General features: G+C 35.7%; 3 protein-coding genes across 5 annotated transcripts in view; 1 reads left to right on the top strand and 2 right to left on the bottom strand.

Moving 5' to 3' along the window:
- The window catches only part of LOC106163803 (leucine-rich repeat and coiled-coil domain-containing protein 1-like), a 24,567-nt gene extending 11,424 nt beyond the window's left edge, over positions 1-13,143 (bottom strand). Inside the window, exons 1-15 of the mRNA XM_087010696.1 lie at positions 12,978-13,143; positions 12,057-12,241; positions 11,405-11,622; positions 10,414-10,521; positions 10,091-10,137; positions 9,656-9,823; positions 8,722-8,811; positions 8,222-8,330; positions 5,926-6,079; positions 5,431-5,566; positions 4,357-4,456; positions 3,901-4,019; positions 3,335-3,469; positions 611-750; positions 102-218 (exon numbers count right to left, since the gene is read on the bottom strand). Coding sequence (XP_086866822.1) covers positions 102-218; positions 611-750; positions 3,335-3,469; positions 3,901-4,019; positions 4,357-4,456; positions 5,431-5,566; positions 5,926-6,079; positions 8,222-8,330; positions 8,722-8,811; positions 9,656-9,823; positions 10,091-10,137; positions 10,414-10,521; positions 11,405-11,622; positions 12,057-12,241; positions 12,978-13,082 — 1,931 coding nt within the window. The 5' untranslated portion in view covers positions 13,083-13,143. The remainder of the gene's footprint in view (positions 1-101; positions 219-610; positions 751-3,334; positions 3,470-3,900; positions 4,020-4,356; positions 4,457-5,430; positions 5,567-5,925; positions 6,080-8,221; positions 8,331-8,721; positions 8,812-9,655; positions 9,824-10,090; positions 10,138-10,413; positions 10,522-11,404; positions 11,623-12,056; positions 12,242-12,977) is intronic.
- Positions 13,144-16,812, top strand: LOC106163802 (uncharacterized). 2 transcript variants are annotated; one of them, XM_087010699.1, is made up of 3 exons: positions 13,144-13,281; positions 14,346-15,370; positions 15,404-16,812. In XM_087010699.1, the coding sequence occupies exons 2-3, from the start codon at positions 14,401-14,403 to the stop codon at positions 15,688-15,690; spliced, it is 1,257 nt and encodes a 418-aa protein (XP_086866825.1). In that variant the 5' UTR covers positions 13,144-13,281; positions 14,346-14,400; the 3' UTR covers positions 15,691-16,812. The 2 variants fall into 2 exon arrangements, with proteins under 2 accessions (XP_086866825.1, XP_013396937.2); XM_013541483.2 differs by having other exon boundaries at positions 14,346-16,812.
- Positions 16,813-17,689, bottom strand: part of LOC106163801 (mitochondrial inner membrane m-AAA protease component paraplegin) — a 19,351-nt gene continuing 18,474 nt past the window's right edge. For both annotated transcript variants that reach the window (XM_087010697.1, XM_087010698.1), the window contains exons 17-18: positions 17,580-17,657; positions 16,813-17,292 (exon numbers count right to left, since the gene is read on the bottom strand). In XM_087010697.1, coding sequence (XP_086866823.1) covers positions 17,128-17,292; positions 17,580-17,657 — 243 coding nt within the window. In that variant the 3' untranslated portion in view covers positions 16,813-17,127. The remainder of the gene's footprint in view (positions 17,293-17,579; positions 17,658-17,689) is intronic.

Raw genomic sequence — 17,689 nt, 5'->3', positions numbered from 1 at the left:
ACATAGTATGTACATATGAGCATATGCTCTCTTTTACAAAATGACACACACTCATGCATAGGAAACACACACAGATGAAACGAAGATTATTTTATACTCACTTTTCTTGTTGTATTTGTAATTGGCTGGAATGCTGCTCTCTTATTGTAGAAACTTCCCTGGCAATTGCATCCTGCATCTCCTTGCTGTTTAGATCAAATTTACCTTGCAACACTTTCCTGGCAGAGAATGAAATTTGACAAAAATATTAAACTTTTGTCTGATGGGTGGGTCGGGGGGGGGGGGATTTTTTTATTAATTTTTTTTTGTATCAAACAAAGCTAACACATGATAAGAAAACAATAAATGACTCCAAAATAGATATTTTAATTCTCTTCCTATTACTTTAAATATTGATGAATACTTTCAAATCTGTTTGTTAATGAGTTTTATCACTTTTTGTCTTTCCCAATTGACCATTTGTTCCTGAAAAGAACGTTCGTCAATTCCACTTTCATGTAGTTGACTATCTGATTTAAGTCTTCTAGGCTTAGGCCGAAAAACACTTTTTGTTAAACAGTTCTCCGGCTACAAGTAAAGGCATAAACCAACTACACTGAGTATTCCTTACCTGTGTTCCTGCTCCCTATTGGCCACCAACTCCTGCAAGGAATGGACTTGAGATTTCAGAGTTTTTACCGAGTTCTTCAAGAGATCAACCTCACGATTGGCTGCTGCTGCTCTGGCCAGAGCTTCCTGGGTTTTCTTTACCTAGACATATAAGGAATAACGTACAGTGCTGTTTATTAACTATCCCAGTTAAAGTGATAATAACTCTTCGTATGAGATCTTTATTTCACAATAAAAACCTTGTGAATAACTCATAGAAATATAATATATTCTGTTTTACCACAAAAACAGCAGTCATAGCTATTATTCTGATGTCTGAGCTTGTCCGTAGACCACGTGACCTCCATTGATGGCTATATTCTGTTAAAATCTCTTAAGAGATATTAACAAAAAACCAAACTTTCTAGAAAAAAAGCAGGGACTAACTTTGAATGTAAAAATGGATCCATTAACTATAGGTAAGTATGGGAAAATTGTTGTTTACTCCAGGAAAATTAATTTTTTGGCCGAAACGAAGAGTTATTATTGCTTTAAGAGAACAGTTTTTGTTTTTCTCTGGTGTGTGTGCCATAATTGATCCCAGGGATGACCAAAAAACATAACAATACTATTGAGAGCTCTTTTCCATACTGCACAGCTGTTATGTCTGTGTCCCAGATTTAGGCGCTGTTTTAGTGTCATTTTCGGCTAAGAATTAACAAGGCAGCAAAGCTGTCAAATGTACAGACAAAAAGCAGGAAATAACAAAATAGGCAACTGTCAATTCTGATGCAAAAGGACATTATGTTAAACTGCAAATTCAACATCAAATTTTAATTATGCTCAACAGGTAATACCAATGTAAGTAAAATGTGAAACAAGCATAAGGCTTCAGGCCCATGGGAGTTCAAGTTCACACTTTGAAAATGTAAAACTTCCAGAAAAAGAAGTCAATTAGACTGCTTTTCCAACTCAGGCTGCATTTTAGTCCTGTATTTCTTTTTTGAAAGTTTGGCAATCATAAGTAACATGGTTTTCCCATAATGGTCATCATGGCAGCAGCACCCAAAATTGTGTTTTCTTCTATTCTGATGCAATATTACATAATGGTTAACAGCATAATGAAAATCAATTTTTAATAACAAAATATATGTATCATGGATTTTCAGAAAATGTGACTAGCCTGGGTCTTCAAGCCTGTGGAACTTCAAAGTCACACCTTGAAAATGCCAATATGTGAAAAATTAAATTTTCACAAAAAAAAAAAAAAACTGTTTAACTAGCAGAGAGAATTACCAAACAGACTGCATTGCCTACTGAAGCTGTATTTTAGTCCCATGTTTCTTTCCTGTAAGTTTGAGAACAGTAAGTGACATGGTTTTTCTTAAAAGGTAATCATGGGAGCAGTGCCCAAAATAGGTTTTTTTCAAATTTTGATGCCATATTACATAATGTTTAACAGCATAATGACCATCAATTTTTAATAATAAAATATTAGTATCATGGATATTCAGAAAATGTGACTAGCAAAGGTCTTCAGGCCCATGGAACTTCAAAGTCACAACTTGAAAATGCCAAAATGTAAACAAGACAGCAAGACATGTTTTTTTTTCCATTTTTAACAATTTTTAACATAATACAAAATTAACAGTTTACTGCCATTTTTATATGATCAACTAAGAAAATTGATGAGATGAGAAAAGTATCAATAGAGCAGTGTTAAATGTCCAATTTCTTCCATTCTGAGATTCTAAACATAGTGGATGATTGAATCTGACAAACTGCAATGATACGAGTTTATTTCCATTTTTGAAACTTTATTACACAATACACAATAACATGTTTACCATCATTTTTACATAATCAACTAACAATGTTGTAAAGATGCAGGAAATGTCAAACAAACACTTTTACGTATCTTACTACTTAAAATAATAAGGCTATTAACATGCCTAAAAACTGAATCTGAGGAAATTTGAAAAAACAGCTTAACTTCTAAAATAATGCCCCGATTATGCTGATTTTCGAACTCAACCTGCGTTTTAGTAAGACTGACCATTCCTGTGAGTTTAATGACAATTGGGCTTTCTGTTTTTCTTATAATGTGTTTACAGTGTTGCATATATGCTGAAAAATGAAAAAACAGCATAACTACTAAAATAGTGGCCCGATCATGCCTATTTTCGAACTTGACCTGCGTTTTAGTAAGATTGATTACTCCTGTGAGTTTCATGACAACAGGGCTATCGGTTTTCCTTAAAATGTGTTAACAAGGTTGCATATATGCTGAAAAGTGAAAAAACAGCATAACTTCTACAATAATGGCCCGATCATGCTGATTTTCGAACTTGACCTGCGTTTTATGAATATTTATCAGCTCTGTAAATATAAAGCCAAAAAGTAAAACTGTCTTCCACTTATCATGTTAACGATGAAAGTGCACGGCGACGGCGACATCGACGGCGACAGGGACGGCGACGACAGACGCAGGTGATGGCAATATGTACAGACACATCTGTGTCTGTACATAAAAAGTTTCAAATACACACAATGTATGGAAACACAAAATTTATTCTTATTATAAGACAAATCCTTCCCCTTTCACATGAAAGCAACCCCATTGTAATCCAACACATAAAAATATTTTGACAGACTTTCAAAGATGATAACCCACAGTTGCAACCCAGTATCAGGGACGTGAAGGTGCGTGCATGCGTGCGTGCGTGTATATATATCCTCAGCATACCTCATGTGCTTGCTGCTGTATGTGTTCAGTCTCAGCCCTGGCTGCAGTTTGTTCCATGGCTTTCAATGCCTGGTGTTGTCTATTCTCCCCTTCCTCTGCAGCCTCCAGCTTCTCTGTCATCACTTTCACTTGGTGCTACAAATAATGACACACCCAAGTGATCTCTGAGAGCAAAATCAGACTTTGTTTTTGATCATAAAATATAACAATTTATGATCTAAACCATCCAATCAAACCACAAATGAGCTGTATTTATTTATAAATACTTAAGATATACCTTGATACTTATGAAATTTAATCATATGCATGTCCTACTGCCAGACAGACTTCATTCAACATACAAACTAGCTGCTCATAATGCACAATTAGAGACAATGCATTGGTAAGCTGTATTCATAGCAATATAAATGAATATTTTGCTGTTTATTGCACTATATATATTATTACATAACATTGGGGATGAGCTTAAGCACGGGTTTAAAGCATCCATTCAAGGCAAGCCAATCTTTTCACCTGAAAGCTGTGCACCATTACACACTTCTCGTCTAATTTGTGAAAAAATTTACCTTTAAACTGTCCACTTCTTCTTTAAGGTGCAGCTTGGCTTCTCTCTCATTGGTTAAAGCTTGTTTTAACCTGGTGGTTGCTTGGATGGCCACATCTTGCAGATCGTGATCTTCTTTGGCTAAGGAAGAAGATATATAGAGACTGATTCAAAGCATTCACTCTGATCTGGTACATGGATCGACATTTTGAAATTATTTTTTACACTGTCTCACAATATAACTGATCTTCTTAGCACACTTTCATTGAATACAAAATTAAATAATAATAATTCTAAATACATTTTCAAGGAGAAAAATATGCATTCTATTGGCAACGAGGTTTACTGGTAGCAATAATATCAAATTTAATGTAAAAATCACGACTGATAGCACCTGGCATTCCAATGTGCAAAATTTTTTATTATTTATTTCAAATTATTAAAATATGCTTGTGTTTGACTTAGAAGTCCTATTAACCTTTTGTTCTCATGCTCTGAATATGATCGACGAGTTTCTTGGTGGCTTGCTCTGCCTTCCATCTTCTCTCTCTCTCCCCCTCCAGCTCCTGCATTAATTGCTGTCAAAATTCAAGAGAAAGAGGATCACATATGAAAGCTAATCCTGTTACAGGTAGTCAAGATTCATCCACAGAACAATCTCTCTCTCTCTCTATATATATATATATATATGCACACACACACACATACACACACACATACACACACATCAAATCAAATTCTGGTAGAATCATATGGTAATATTCAACAACAAACTGACATGACAGTCTCACCCAGAGACCTTTCACTAGGTGATTTCCTAGATGGATAGATCACCTCATTCTGGTGTCATGCTGCTTGGGTCTCCGGAGACAGTATTTGATTCATGTTTATCATTTGTTCTAATTATACAGTATGATTATGTACACTCATTTAATCTAGAAATCATTTTCAAATAAATTTAGTCACAAGTTAAATCCCGTGTATATGTACTAGACTAAACTAAATAACAAGCTGTGATTGAACTCGTCATTTGACCTCTATGTAGGGGGTAGTTTCACAACAGAACTTCAGACGGAAAGTTGTATGGCTACAGGAAAAACTTGAAAATTTACTCGGTCTTGTACAAATTTCTCGGAGATCAATTCTCCACAGACCTAATTTTTTTTTAAATTTGAAAATTTTATCAAACTTGAAAATGGGCCGCTCAATAAGTTTGAGAAGCTCCTCACATAAAATGGTCATGTCTTATTCACACATTTTTAAATATTTATTAGTTTTTAAGAGACAAAATTTTCAAGTTTTCATCATAATTAGAAAAGCACTCAGAGAGTGCAGACCTCCGCCAAGGCATTTCAATACTCAATATTAATTTATTTTTTATTAATCAAATATGGCTCAACTCCAAAATCTAATCAATTCTAAGATTTTGACCTATCCTGAAAATATTAGCAAAACATCTGCTCACAACTTTTTGAGTTATGCTCTTAGCAAACAAACTGACAATAGCGGAGGAAAAGAAGTGAGACCATGAGACAAAATGTAAAATATATACCACATAAGTAGCCTCTATCTCTGACTTGAGCTGCCTGTCAGCAGCATAAGCGGTGGGTCCCTCTCCCTGGCTGAGAACCCTGGGGCCTGATACTGGAGACCCTGGGGCTGGCTGGGTGTGGTCCTCACCACTAGGACTTTGGGGGAATAGAAATACAAAACGATATAGTTTTTTTTTTAAATTAAAAGCAAATTTGTAAATCTGAATTTGTGATATGATAACACTGTGAAATCATAACACTGATTATGTATCTATCACAGAGCAATTATTCAAAGTGTTTTTTCATTCATAACATTTTTCAAAAAAAAAAAAAAAATCACAGAGAGAGATATGTATAACGTGGCTGGCTTACTGAAACATAATGGCATTTTCAGAATACAATACTAAAATAAAACAAATACGAATATATATATATAACTTAGAAAGGTGAACAAAATGCGTAAGATATTTCAAGTTCATGTTCTTTAACAGGGAGGTTGAACAGCCTGTGTTTACCTAGAGGAGACCCCTGAAGACTGTGCTTTTCTCTCCCTCTCCCTGCTGGCCACCGTGGCCCGCTGATAACTTGGAATCTTAGTCTTCCTTGACCTGCGAGACTTGCCTGCAGCCTTGGGGCCCTCACTGTCACTCTCGTCTGTTTGGTCAACATCTGTAAGATTGCATATATTGCCTTTAAAAAACCCTGCTCATTCAAACTTATCAATTTTAGGCACTTCATCAAAAATCATCAGCAACCGGACACAAACAAATTAATTGATTTCAGTTCAATTTGATGTGATATTCTCCATTATACAAGAAGTTGATCCTCCTACATCTCCGAGTTTTTTCAGAGATTTTACCATCGCTACTCCCGAACTAATAAAAAAGCTGATAAACGCCTCTAAGCCAAAATCATCAGAATTGGACATCCTTCCAACTAACCTCACAAAGGAATGCATAGAAGAATTACTACCTTCCATTACAAAGCTTTTCAACACATCTCTTCAAAGCGGCATAGTCCCTGGGTGTTTCAAGAAAGCTTTAATCAGACCACTCATAAAAAAGGCCACAGGCAATCCAGACCCTAATGACCTGCAGAACTACCGTCCCATCTCAAACCTCTCATTTCTTTCAAAAGTACTGGAGCGCCTAGTAGCGACACAGCTAACTGACTATCTGCATACTCATCCATTTTTTGCAAAGGTTCAATCGGCATATAGAACACATCATAGCACTGAAACAGCGCTGCTCAAGGTGCACAATGATATTCTTCTGGCACTCAATGATCAGAAACAAGTGGTCTTATTATTACTTGATTTGTCTGCAGCCTTTGACACAATAAACCACGAAATTTTGTTCAACAGACTAAAAAATCGTTTCGGTATAGATGGTATTGCATTGGCATGGTTTAAATCATACCTGACTGAGCGTGAACAATCAGTCTCAATAGGCACTCACAAATCACCGTCAACACCACTAACTTGTGGTGTACCACAAGGTTCTGTACTCGGCCCCATCCTGTTCACTCTCTACACGTCACCAATTGAGGACTCACAAATTTATATTGTTTGCGACAGGCCATCAGATGTAATACCATCTATCCAGAAATGTATTATTCAGTTGAGCCAATGGCTTAATGCCAATTCACTTGTTTTCAATGATGGCAAAACAGAAGTAGTTCACTTTACTTCTCGTTTTTCTAAGGATGCGGAAAAACTAGAACTATTAGAAATTGGAAACAGTACAGTCACGGTAAAAGATGAGGTTAAAAACCTTGGAGTAATTTTTGATAATAGGTGCGATATGGCTGCCGACATCAGCAAAAAATGCAAAGCCGCTTTCTATGGTCTTAAAAAAATTTCCAAACTATCCCACATCCTTGATAAAAGTCAAATGGAGAGGCTTGTCCATGCCTTTATAACTTCACATCTTGACTACGGAAACAGTCTACTGTATGGTCTTCCTACCTATCAAATTGAAAAATTGCAATCTGTCCAAAATGTTGCAGCAGGACTACTGACCAAAATCCCTCTCAGATCAAACATTTCACCCATTTTATTCGAACTACATTGGCTTCCTGTACGACAGAGAATTGTTTTTAAATTACTGTTGTTTGTTTTTAAATTCACTAGAGGTGAATGCCCCTCATATTTTAACTCAATGCTACATCCAAGTACACCCAGTCTCACCAGGTCTACCAGATCCACCTCCACTCCTTGTTTTATCAGAAATGATAATAAAAAAACAACCAAAACCTTTCAATTTTCAATTTCAGCACCAATTTTATGGAATCAATTACCCTCACACATTCGGACTATTGACAGTGTTGAGGTTTTTAAAAAAGATTTAAAAACATTCTTATTTGCACAGTATTTTAATTAATATCTTCTCATTTTATCAGAAAAAAGTTTTATTGTTCAGACCATTACTATTTTAACCAGTTTTAATTATTTTAATTGTTTTTTTTTATTTTTTTTTTTTTACCTTAGCTTTTATTATATATATAATAAGTTGTAATCCTAATAATTTTACCTGTAAACAGCACTGAGACGCTAGTGTAGTGCGGTTTTAAGAAATAAATATTATTATTATTATTACGTGCTGTTGTCCAGACATTTACAAGGAGAGCTCAAAGGACAGCATAATTACACAACAATTACTCTTTCCCCTTTTTTTTGCTACAGCATAAACCAAATTCTAAAAATTGTATTAATCTAGGATTGACAATCACGATTGTACGCTACACTCAGTTTCTTGGTATTTAAGATTGTTAATCACACAGAAGGTTAGCTCCCTCTCCTTTCAGACACACCTCTCTTTGCTACCAGTCTAGTTGTCTTACTTCCACCTTGTGGTGACCTTGACCTTAATGGACTGACCTTGGGTGCCCTTGGTGAAGTGACCTTTGGTGACCTAGTTGACTTAAATAAAGATATAATCTCATTATGAAAATGTTCATGTCAGCTTTGTCTCTTTTCAAAAATGCTTAGATAGTGATAATAAAATCTTTTTATATAAAATATCACAATTAACCTTTCATTTCTGAAAAAGATCCTGTGCAGTTTCATGAATTTTTAAAGTAAACAAATGAAATTCTGTTTTGTTTGAAAACTGTATTTAAATATAATTTAATGACAAGATTTTGTTTATCTGTTTTAAAAATAGTTGCCAAGATCCTTTTTTGCAATCATTTGACAAGCTACCATTTAACATTTTTACATTTTTTTCAGACAAAAAAAAAAAAAAAAAAAAAAAAAGCAGTCACTGATCAAAAATGAAAAATATAGCGATTTGTTCAGTTTCTCAGCCTACCTTTCCTCCATATAACACCTGTGCTAGCTGGTGCTCTAACTTCTCCAGTCTCAGCTCATGATCAATGGACAGCCGGGACCCTATGGGACTCTGGAAAGAAGCAATACCTCCAATTAAAATTTAACTCTGAGAAAGGTAAAATGGCAAATTGGATATGTTAAGGCTGATAAATATACAGAAATGAGCCACAGACTAGTTTGCATTAACTTGATAGATAGAACTGGAACAGTCTGTAGAAAATGCTGTATAATTCACACTGTAGCACAAAGTACTAACTTCGACTGGTAATAGTACAAATAATACAGTTGATGTTCTCAGTTTAATCTAAACAATCATAATAATAAAATAAAACTCTATGTGACTGAGCAGTGCATATAAGGTTATTTGCAGACCGTTCTCTACATAGCTGAAATCTGACAGATAAGCTATAATTGTAAAACATTATTCAGTAGAAGCTAAATACACTGCTGAGCTTCACATATAAACTCATTGACCAATAAATTTGATTGTCTAGTGACAGAAAACATCTGTTCCAAGACTGAACTGGTTCAAGCAACAAACCAGATAAAAAAAATTATAGATGAATGAGAAAAAAGTCAAAATACATCTTACAAAAGAAGTAGACTACTTTTTCTCAGAGCTTATCTTGTTTTTGCTGGTATTACTTCTTAGCTGCCTCTCTCCCTGTGGTATTCTACCTCAAAAATTTCTCTTAGAGTTCATTCCCAGAGATTTAGATCGATCCATCCGGATCGACCTAACTCCCTGGGGGTTCACGCTAAATTGCAGTCAGCTTAGCCGGCTTAAGCATCTGTCCCGCCTCCTAAAAGCTGTAAGGGGGTAATTAACTGTCGTGCCCGCTCGGCTGACAGTAATCTAGAGAGCTTCCCCACAGGGATAGATTGATCTGAAATCTGTGGGAATGGGATCTTACCCTGTTTCCACTGGGTAACCTTCCCGGCTGCTTCTCTCTCTCTGCAGTCTCCTGGTCAGTGGTGGTGCTGGTGGTGCTGACCTCAGAAGTGGACATGACTGCCCTCTCTTTGAACTTCTCTAGAGCTTCATCAATGTGTGGAGTAGCTAGTGCAACAGGATCCATGTCCTTGAAAATAAAACAGTGTCTGTCAACAGTTTCACCCATTTCATGACCTTTTCAGATTTAAATGAAGAATCTCTACGTTTTAAATTTTTAGGACCAGTAAACAGATTTCATGTAGTTTTCATCATTCAGCTGTTTTCCCTATCAACACAAAGAGTTAAGCTTATCTAATTTTATAACTAATAACACAATAGAATTTTTATGACATGTTTAAAACTTGTAACAATAATATTATTTTTCCTATTCCTCCATCCCCCATTATGCACTTACAGAATTGCTGCTTGATGGCAGCAAAAACTCCATGTATTGATCCAGTCCTAAAATAACAGAAGAGAAGCAACTTATAGAATTCATGTTGCTCGAAAATCCCAATATGGTATAACTTACATTATATCTAATGACTGAAAAAAAATGCACAAAATTTGTTCTAGTAATAATTATTTTCTTGTATCTACAAGTCCTACCAGGAATTGGTTACATTTTAGGTTCTTTTAAGATGAGCATACAATGCTTAAAGCAATTTGCAATCTTTATATGTAAATACAATTATACAATTTACAAGAACCTATAAATATGTTTACAAAAAAAATTACCAGGAATGTCTGCCAGTATATCAGCAACCTGCACTGGGGTGCCATCTCTGTTGACTCCATCCAGTATCTGTAACTGTGGAACTGCACTCATGATGCTGCTCCAAGAACCTGCAGGAAATATAAAAAGAAAACATCTCATAAAATATAATAATTATACTCATCATTCCCACTGCTATAAATTTGTCCATGTTGGGGTCTCAATTTTTCCAATCTCTGCCATTGCTCTTGTGCCCGTGTGTGTCTTTAAAGGGATAATAACTCTTCCTATGACATCTATATTTCACAATAAAAACATTGTGAACAACTCATAGAAATAAAATATATATTCTGTTTTACCACAAAAACGACAGTTATAGCTATTATTTTGATATCTGAGCTTGTCTTCAGACCACGTGACCTCCACTGATGGCTATACTCTGTTATTATCTCTTAAGAGATTTAAACAAAAAACCAAACTTTTTAGAAAAAAAAAAAAAAAAACCAGGGACTAACTTTGATTGTAAAAATGGATTCATTAACCATTGGTAAGTATGGGAAAATTGTTGTTTACTCCAGGAAAATTCATTTTTTTGGCCAAAACGAAGAGTTATTATCCCTTTAAACATAATACATCCATGACCTTACTGTTAATTCAAAGGTCGCATTCACAGCCATATTAGATCCGCAGACTAACTAGTCCGCAGATCCAATATGGCACATGCTCAACAATGGATTCCCGCCTCCCGTTCACGCCGAGGTTAGGTAACTCAGGTAACATAAATATATATCAAAAAACATTTTTAAAACTGTTATATGTTGAAAAATTCTGAACAATGACAAAAAATAATTATCACCAATGCTCCTGGAACACTGTTATCTAACTTTCAAAGAAGCAAATTAGTGTTACTGGGCACCAATGGACTCGCAAAACTGAAAAAGCATCAGGTCTCAAAAATTATGTTCCTTTTCAAAAATAAATCAAAAATAATTTTAAAACAAAATAAAAATGTACCTGGGATCTGGCACACTGGGTTATCACTTCCATCTTGTGCCAGGGTGAGCCTCCTCAGGTTCAGGCAACCTCGAAGACTGGCTATCACATGCTGTACTGACTGTATACGGTTCCCTTGTAGTTCCACATAAGAAAGCTTGTAGTCTCTCCCCTGGAGTCTGTGAAAACCTGATATATCTGTGATGTGATTGTAGGAAAGATTAAGCTTCACCAACGCCCTGAAAAATGAGCATAAGGAGTCAATTTAACCTAAATGTTTCAACAAGATTCGAAAGGTTTTATTAGAGTCTCATTCATTAATAAGATAAAATACGGTAGCTTCAATATGGAGTCGGGTAGGACTGAATATTACAGGTAAAACATTCTCTGGACATAAATAGATTCTTTCAATTTACCCTCAAGATAAACAAGGCAGCAAAGCTGTCAAATGTACAGACAAAAAAGCAGAAAAAAATGTTAATCAAAATAGGTAATTGTCAATTCAGATGCAATAATACATTATGCTTAAAGGTACATATGAACCGAGCATTGGTGGAGCGTGTTATCACTGAAAGTGCACTGCGACGACGGCGACAACAGACACAGGTGACAGTTATATAAAACAGACATCAATTGTGTCTGTACATAAAAAGAATCAATCCTCCTTCCAAACCTTAGACAATCTAATCCCTGCACAGTGGTGATTTGATTACAAGCTAAATTCAGCGTTCTGAGGTTTGATAAGCTGTCGAGTCCTTCAATTCTTTCAATCTGATTGGACGACAGGTCCAGATGGAGTAAGCTCCTCAGCTGCAGGTTCTCGATCCTTCTAAGAAAGTTGCAATGAAGATTCAGCACCTGTGGCATAAAACACTGCGTTAGTCATTAGCTATAAAAGGTCTTCTGAAACCTAGATATGTGTGTGTTAGCAAGCAAATTTCGAAGTAAAGACACATATGGCATCACAACCCTGATAGCTAATATCTCCCTTCAAATAAGTCCTATAGGATCCTATATTATTCTACAGAAAAATGGGCGAATTTCCTCTAGGACCCTACAGGATCTTATAGTATCCTATAGAACGTATTTGCTAGGGCTTGTATGAATATCCAATAGAAAAGACAGTGGTGAAAGTCACCACATAACTGATCAGAAAAACACCAGGTTTGTAATTTAGGGTTGCCTCAGTTTTCAGCCTTATATGCTATGCTGGGTTTTTTTGATAACAGTGAGACCTCATGTAGCCTCGGGAGTTTCTAACACAGAATGTTATGAGGCCTTAACCACATGGTTCCACTGCATATTATGTGAGACTGCATGGAAGCTGAGACAAAAAATTTGGGGTACATACTGTACTGAACTTCTGAAGTACACAAAATAAATGGGACGTGTACATAAAATTTCCACATAACCTTGTCTGCTATAATTATGCTTGTATGATTAGTTGGCCCGCAAAAAAATAAAACAAAATTGAGAGCAAACTTTGTTTGGTGTTAACAACTCGAGTTAAAGCCTACACAGTACACTGACTTTTCTCTACTTCTATGCAACAATGTAGTGCGTCTAAAGTCAGGTAAATGATCTCTTAAAATACCTTCAGGTTATTATATTGCCTTATGGGAACGTCGCTTAAACTTTGAAGCCCTGAGTCTATCATACATAATTCTTCAGAGTCTACATCAATGCCAAAAGAAGTCATCTTTGGGTGATATTTTTTGTTTACGTTCCTTCATCTCAAAGATACCGCTGCTTCTAGTGCGCATGCGTACAAAAAATGAAAAACACTTGACGCCGATGCCTCATTAGAGCTACAGGAAACAAAAATAAGAAAGTTTATGTAAAGTTTCAGGATGTGACACGTATAAGACGTTATGTCCCGTTCATTCAACAAGTTCAAGGTACGTTTTATTGTACACTTAACAAGATTTATCCATTTTAAGAGTTATTATTACAATTAAACAGTGACGCTATGGTTGTTGTTGATTATCTCAAAACGTGCCATCAAGTTGATGTCCACGTTAATGTGTGAAATGTTGCGAAAGAAAAGTTTGGCAAATGTAGTAATTTGACTAAATTGTTATCGATTATGCTGTTGTGACGGTCATTATGCATATAAAGTTAATAGAATTTGACATACACTGTACGCATGTCTTGCTTGTTACTGTACTATTGATGAAAATATACAAAAATTATTCACTGATCTGATGATGATGATGGAGTTTGTTGACAGAATACAGGTAGACTATATCAGAAAAAATTTGGAACTAACCAGAAAAATATAATATTTATATCTTCTGAAAGGCAATGCAAAACAAATTGCAATTCTTTTGGAAATTTTTTTAATATTACTACAAGCGACAAAGATATAGAGTTTTTTTTAACTGCTATATTATGCCCAAAGTGTTCGCACTTTTCAGCCAAAAATGTGTGACTACTGACCAGGGGATCAAATTAACTATACTTTGCATCATTCAGTTTTCATGTTTTTTCCATTAGATTGCAAATTTCCTGAACTTTTAAATGGTATAAATTACACAGCACTAAAATTAAATGACATATAATATCATATATGTGACCTGTGAGCAGGCCAATTCACAGCTTTGTCAGCATGTACTGCAGCTGGACAGTGGCTGCTGTGGCACCCCTGGCGCATTGTGATATATCTTCAAAATAAAAAAAAGAAGGAAATGTTGTGAAATTGAACCAATATCAACTGATGTCTTTGTAACCCAGATTCTTGTCAGACAATGTAAATCAAGGATCAATTCCTGGTGTAGATGATGCTACAGTTGATTTAGATATTTTGGATTATATAACAAGTGGCACTTGTTGGTCTACAATCATACTCTTGCTCTTTCATGTACCTTATGTATACTAAAAAAAACAAAGGCAAAGGTATGATAACATATTTTATTGGCAGGTTGCAAGAAAATTACAGTAGAATTTCTACCCTACATTTCAGATTTCATATTGCTTATCAGCACACATACAGTGTTCTTCTACTGACCAAAGACTAGATGGGGAATGTTAAATCCACAGAGTGTAATCAAAATAGCAATTCTTCAGCTTCATACACAAACTCTGCCAGAGAACTCCTTCACGCTCAGCTTCGCATTCGAGCATGGTCACCTAATTACCCTTTGTTCAGGGACAGTGGTGCTGACAACAGCAATAATAACATAGTGGTCAGGGTGTCGCCTCTCTATAGTGAGGAGGAGGAAGAAGAAGTGGTTGAGGAGGAGGATGAGGAAGAGGGAAGAAATGTGTACCTTGTTAATCCTCATGCTGTTGGATTCCTACAGAATTTGGCAATCCAGAATAAGAATAAAAACAACAGAGACCTAAACCTGGGCAATTCACAGGATGACCAAGGGAACTCACTGTACAACCCAGAAGTAAGTGCACAGGCTAACTGTGGTGCAGATTATTCACACTTTAACCACCAAGTTTCACAGCAAAGGTGTTACGGGGAAGAATCTGCTGCATTTTCCTTTTTGGAGAATCAAAATGACTTGCATTATCCAATAGCTTTGGCCCAACATGGTGATGCAAATAATCCCATTGAAGCTGATTCTTCTGCACAAGATCGAGGCATTTTAGAAAGGAACCGTGCTCCATTGTCTAATACAAGAAGAAGAACACCTATATGGGAAATATATCCAGAAATGATTGAGAATAGAGCATACAGAACAAACAATGCACTGGCCAATAATTACGGTGCTTTGCTTTTAAACCATCATAACCAATTCCAAATTCTTCCAGACCGAATAGGTTGGTCAGATCAGGTATCCGCATCACCACTGCTGAACAGTTTCAGAGGAAATATATTTGAAATCACCACTGATTATTCAAGGATTAACCAGTCACAGGAATTAGACGCCCCTCCAGCCTACGAGGACCTCTTTGCCTCGCAGTCGCACCATTCACAGCTACCATACATTCCAGGCAGACATGTGCCTGCAATAAGTTCTCACCCAGATGCAGCAGGTATGCACCCACATACTCACCCACTTTCCACAGGAGTGCACCCACATACTCACCCACTTTCCACAGGAGTGCACCCGCCTGCCGTGAGCATTAACCCAGGTTCAAACCCACCTCTGCCACCCTCCTACAACACAGTGTTAAGGCAATTTGGACCCGTTGATACTGGTGTTGTCAGTGTGATGGGACATGGGGGAGACTTTAGCCAGGTGGTTGGAAGTTCAGAGGAAGCATGCAGTGAAAACAGTTCATTTGGTCACCAAGTTGGATTTGGCAATTTTAGCACAGTATTTGATGCTGAAACGAGCCAAGTGATATACTGATTTTTTGTTGGCACCAATTAAGGAGGGCAACTTTCATGTTAAAAGAAGAAAAGCTGGAGCAATTGTTTTTTACTATTTGAAGTGGTTTTGGCAATGTAGATGCTCATATATCCAAGAAATGGATTTTTTTTCTGAAATTTTGCCATTTTTCTCATAAATGCCAAGGCATACCTGACAAAAATTCTTTGAGTAAATAAAGATTGAGCTATAGGTTTTTCCAGTTCAATTTTAAGGGGGAAAAATGGTTAATTTTTTTTCATTTCTGCAATGAAAAGCTTAAAATATAAATTATGAGGTGCAGTTTGCCTTGAAGTCCAAAGGCAGCATAGGTCAGTTTTGCCGAAAGTCAAAAATGAAAACTTTTTTATTTTGGCATGAGTGCATATTGTCAAAATTTTCAATTTTTTTAATGAAATAGGAAATTGATGTAACGGTAAACATATTCATGTTGAAACTTGGTTTTTCAGACAAACATGCTGGACATGAATGTTAAGTGTGAGAAACTGGAGGCATGGAGAACATTTACCAACATGAATGTAGTAATTCATTGTTCTTTATGAACAAATTTGTTCAGTTTTATATGCATCTGAAGGTCTATATACCATTTTCTTTTAACAGCTGATTATACATTATTTGCAGAACAAACATTTATACATTTTTGAAGAAGGTGCAGTTTTACAGTTTACTGCTATTTTTTCCACTGAGTGGTACATACTTTTTAAATGTATTTTGTAAAGAGGCATGTCTTTTTTCTTCTCAGGGTGGGGAACTTAACATCATATATTATAATACTTAGTGTATTAATCATATTTTGATAAGATATTATATTGACTGTTAATATGCATATACACTCAAGACATTCCATTTCTCAGTGTCACTGGTACATGTATATAATTCCATGTGCAACCAGATTTCGCAGACTGTGTACTAAATATTTTTGTTTGTGCCATATCAAAAATTTTAGTGCCTTAATAACTGTATATTAATTTTTTCCCATATTTCCCGGATTTGGAATGTCAGAGATTTATTCATGTATAGCACATAACTGCAGGAAGTCCCAAATTATGGCCAAATATGAAAAAACTGATACTTGGGGAATAAAAAGCAATAGAAAATACCAAATTTAGCTTTTTTTGTTTTTATTAAAACTAATTTGCATTCAACACAACTTGCAGCTGCTTGGTATTGTACATTTATGTCTCTTACTTAATACACATTTATGCTCTCCTCATTTCAATTATAAACTGTTTCCTGCCCCTCCCCAATTAACTGCTGAATTCATTGTTTATAATTCTGTCTCAGCATACAAAATTTTTAACCAACTTTTAAAAAGTCTGAAGGTGAAATTGTACCAGATGACTCCTCAGGTCTTTTCATAATTTTTGCCACAGGATGAAGAATTCAGTTAGCTTCTGAAAGTCATCTCGGCAACCCCAATTAAGGTTCTGGTTGCGAAGGTGCATTTTGAGGGGGTCCTGGGGGTTCAATGTCAAGGTCATCAGCAATGGAAATTGTCTGCTTCTCTCCATACGGTGGGGGACCTATCAGATCTTTTACTTGTTCATACGTCAGTGATTCTTGTTTCAAAAGGGTCTCAGCAAGCTGAAAAAATCCAATGAAACAAATTAGCTTTTTGGCATAAATAGAATTGCCAATGTTATAGTTCACAAATGGTGTACTTTACTGGGATGAGAATGAAACTGAAAATTAGCGAAAAAGGCATAAATAATTATAATAATAACTACATCATAAATGTTTTAAGATAATTGCCTAAAAATATATTAATCCACTTCTTTTTCTTTTCATGTTCTCAAATCGTGCAAAATGAAACAATCTGTCAACATGCAGTAAAATACCCTTCTGACTAATCAAGCAATTCTATGACTTACCAATTTTAACTTCTCTCTGTTATCAAGGAGCATTTTTTCTGTGGTTTTATAGGCTTCTGCCACCATCTTTCTAGCTTCCTATAATTAATTGAAAATCAAAAGCAAAATTA

Source organism: Lingula anatina, chromosome 4 (assembly GCF_051362555.1).
Source record: "Lingula anatina isolate TDL-2025a chromosome 4, LinAna3.0, whole genome shotgun sequence".
Classification (NCBI taxonomy): Eukaryota; Metazoa; Brachiopoda; class Lingulata; order Lingulida; family Lingulidae; genus Lingula; species Lingula anatina.
This window is presented reverse-complemented; position numbering and strand designations above follow the sequence as displayed.

Excerpts from the sequence above, each read along its gene's own strand:
- LOC106163802 (XM_013541483.2), top strand. The coding sequence starts at position 14,401 with ATGGGGAATGTTAAATCCACAGAGTGTAATCAAAATAGCAATTCTTCA.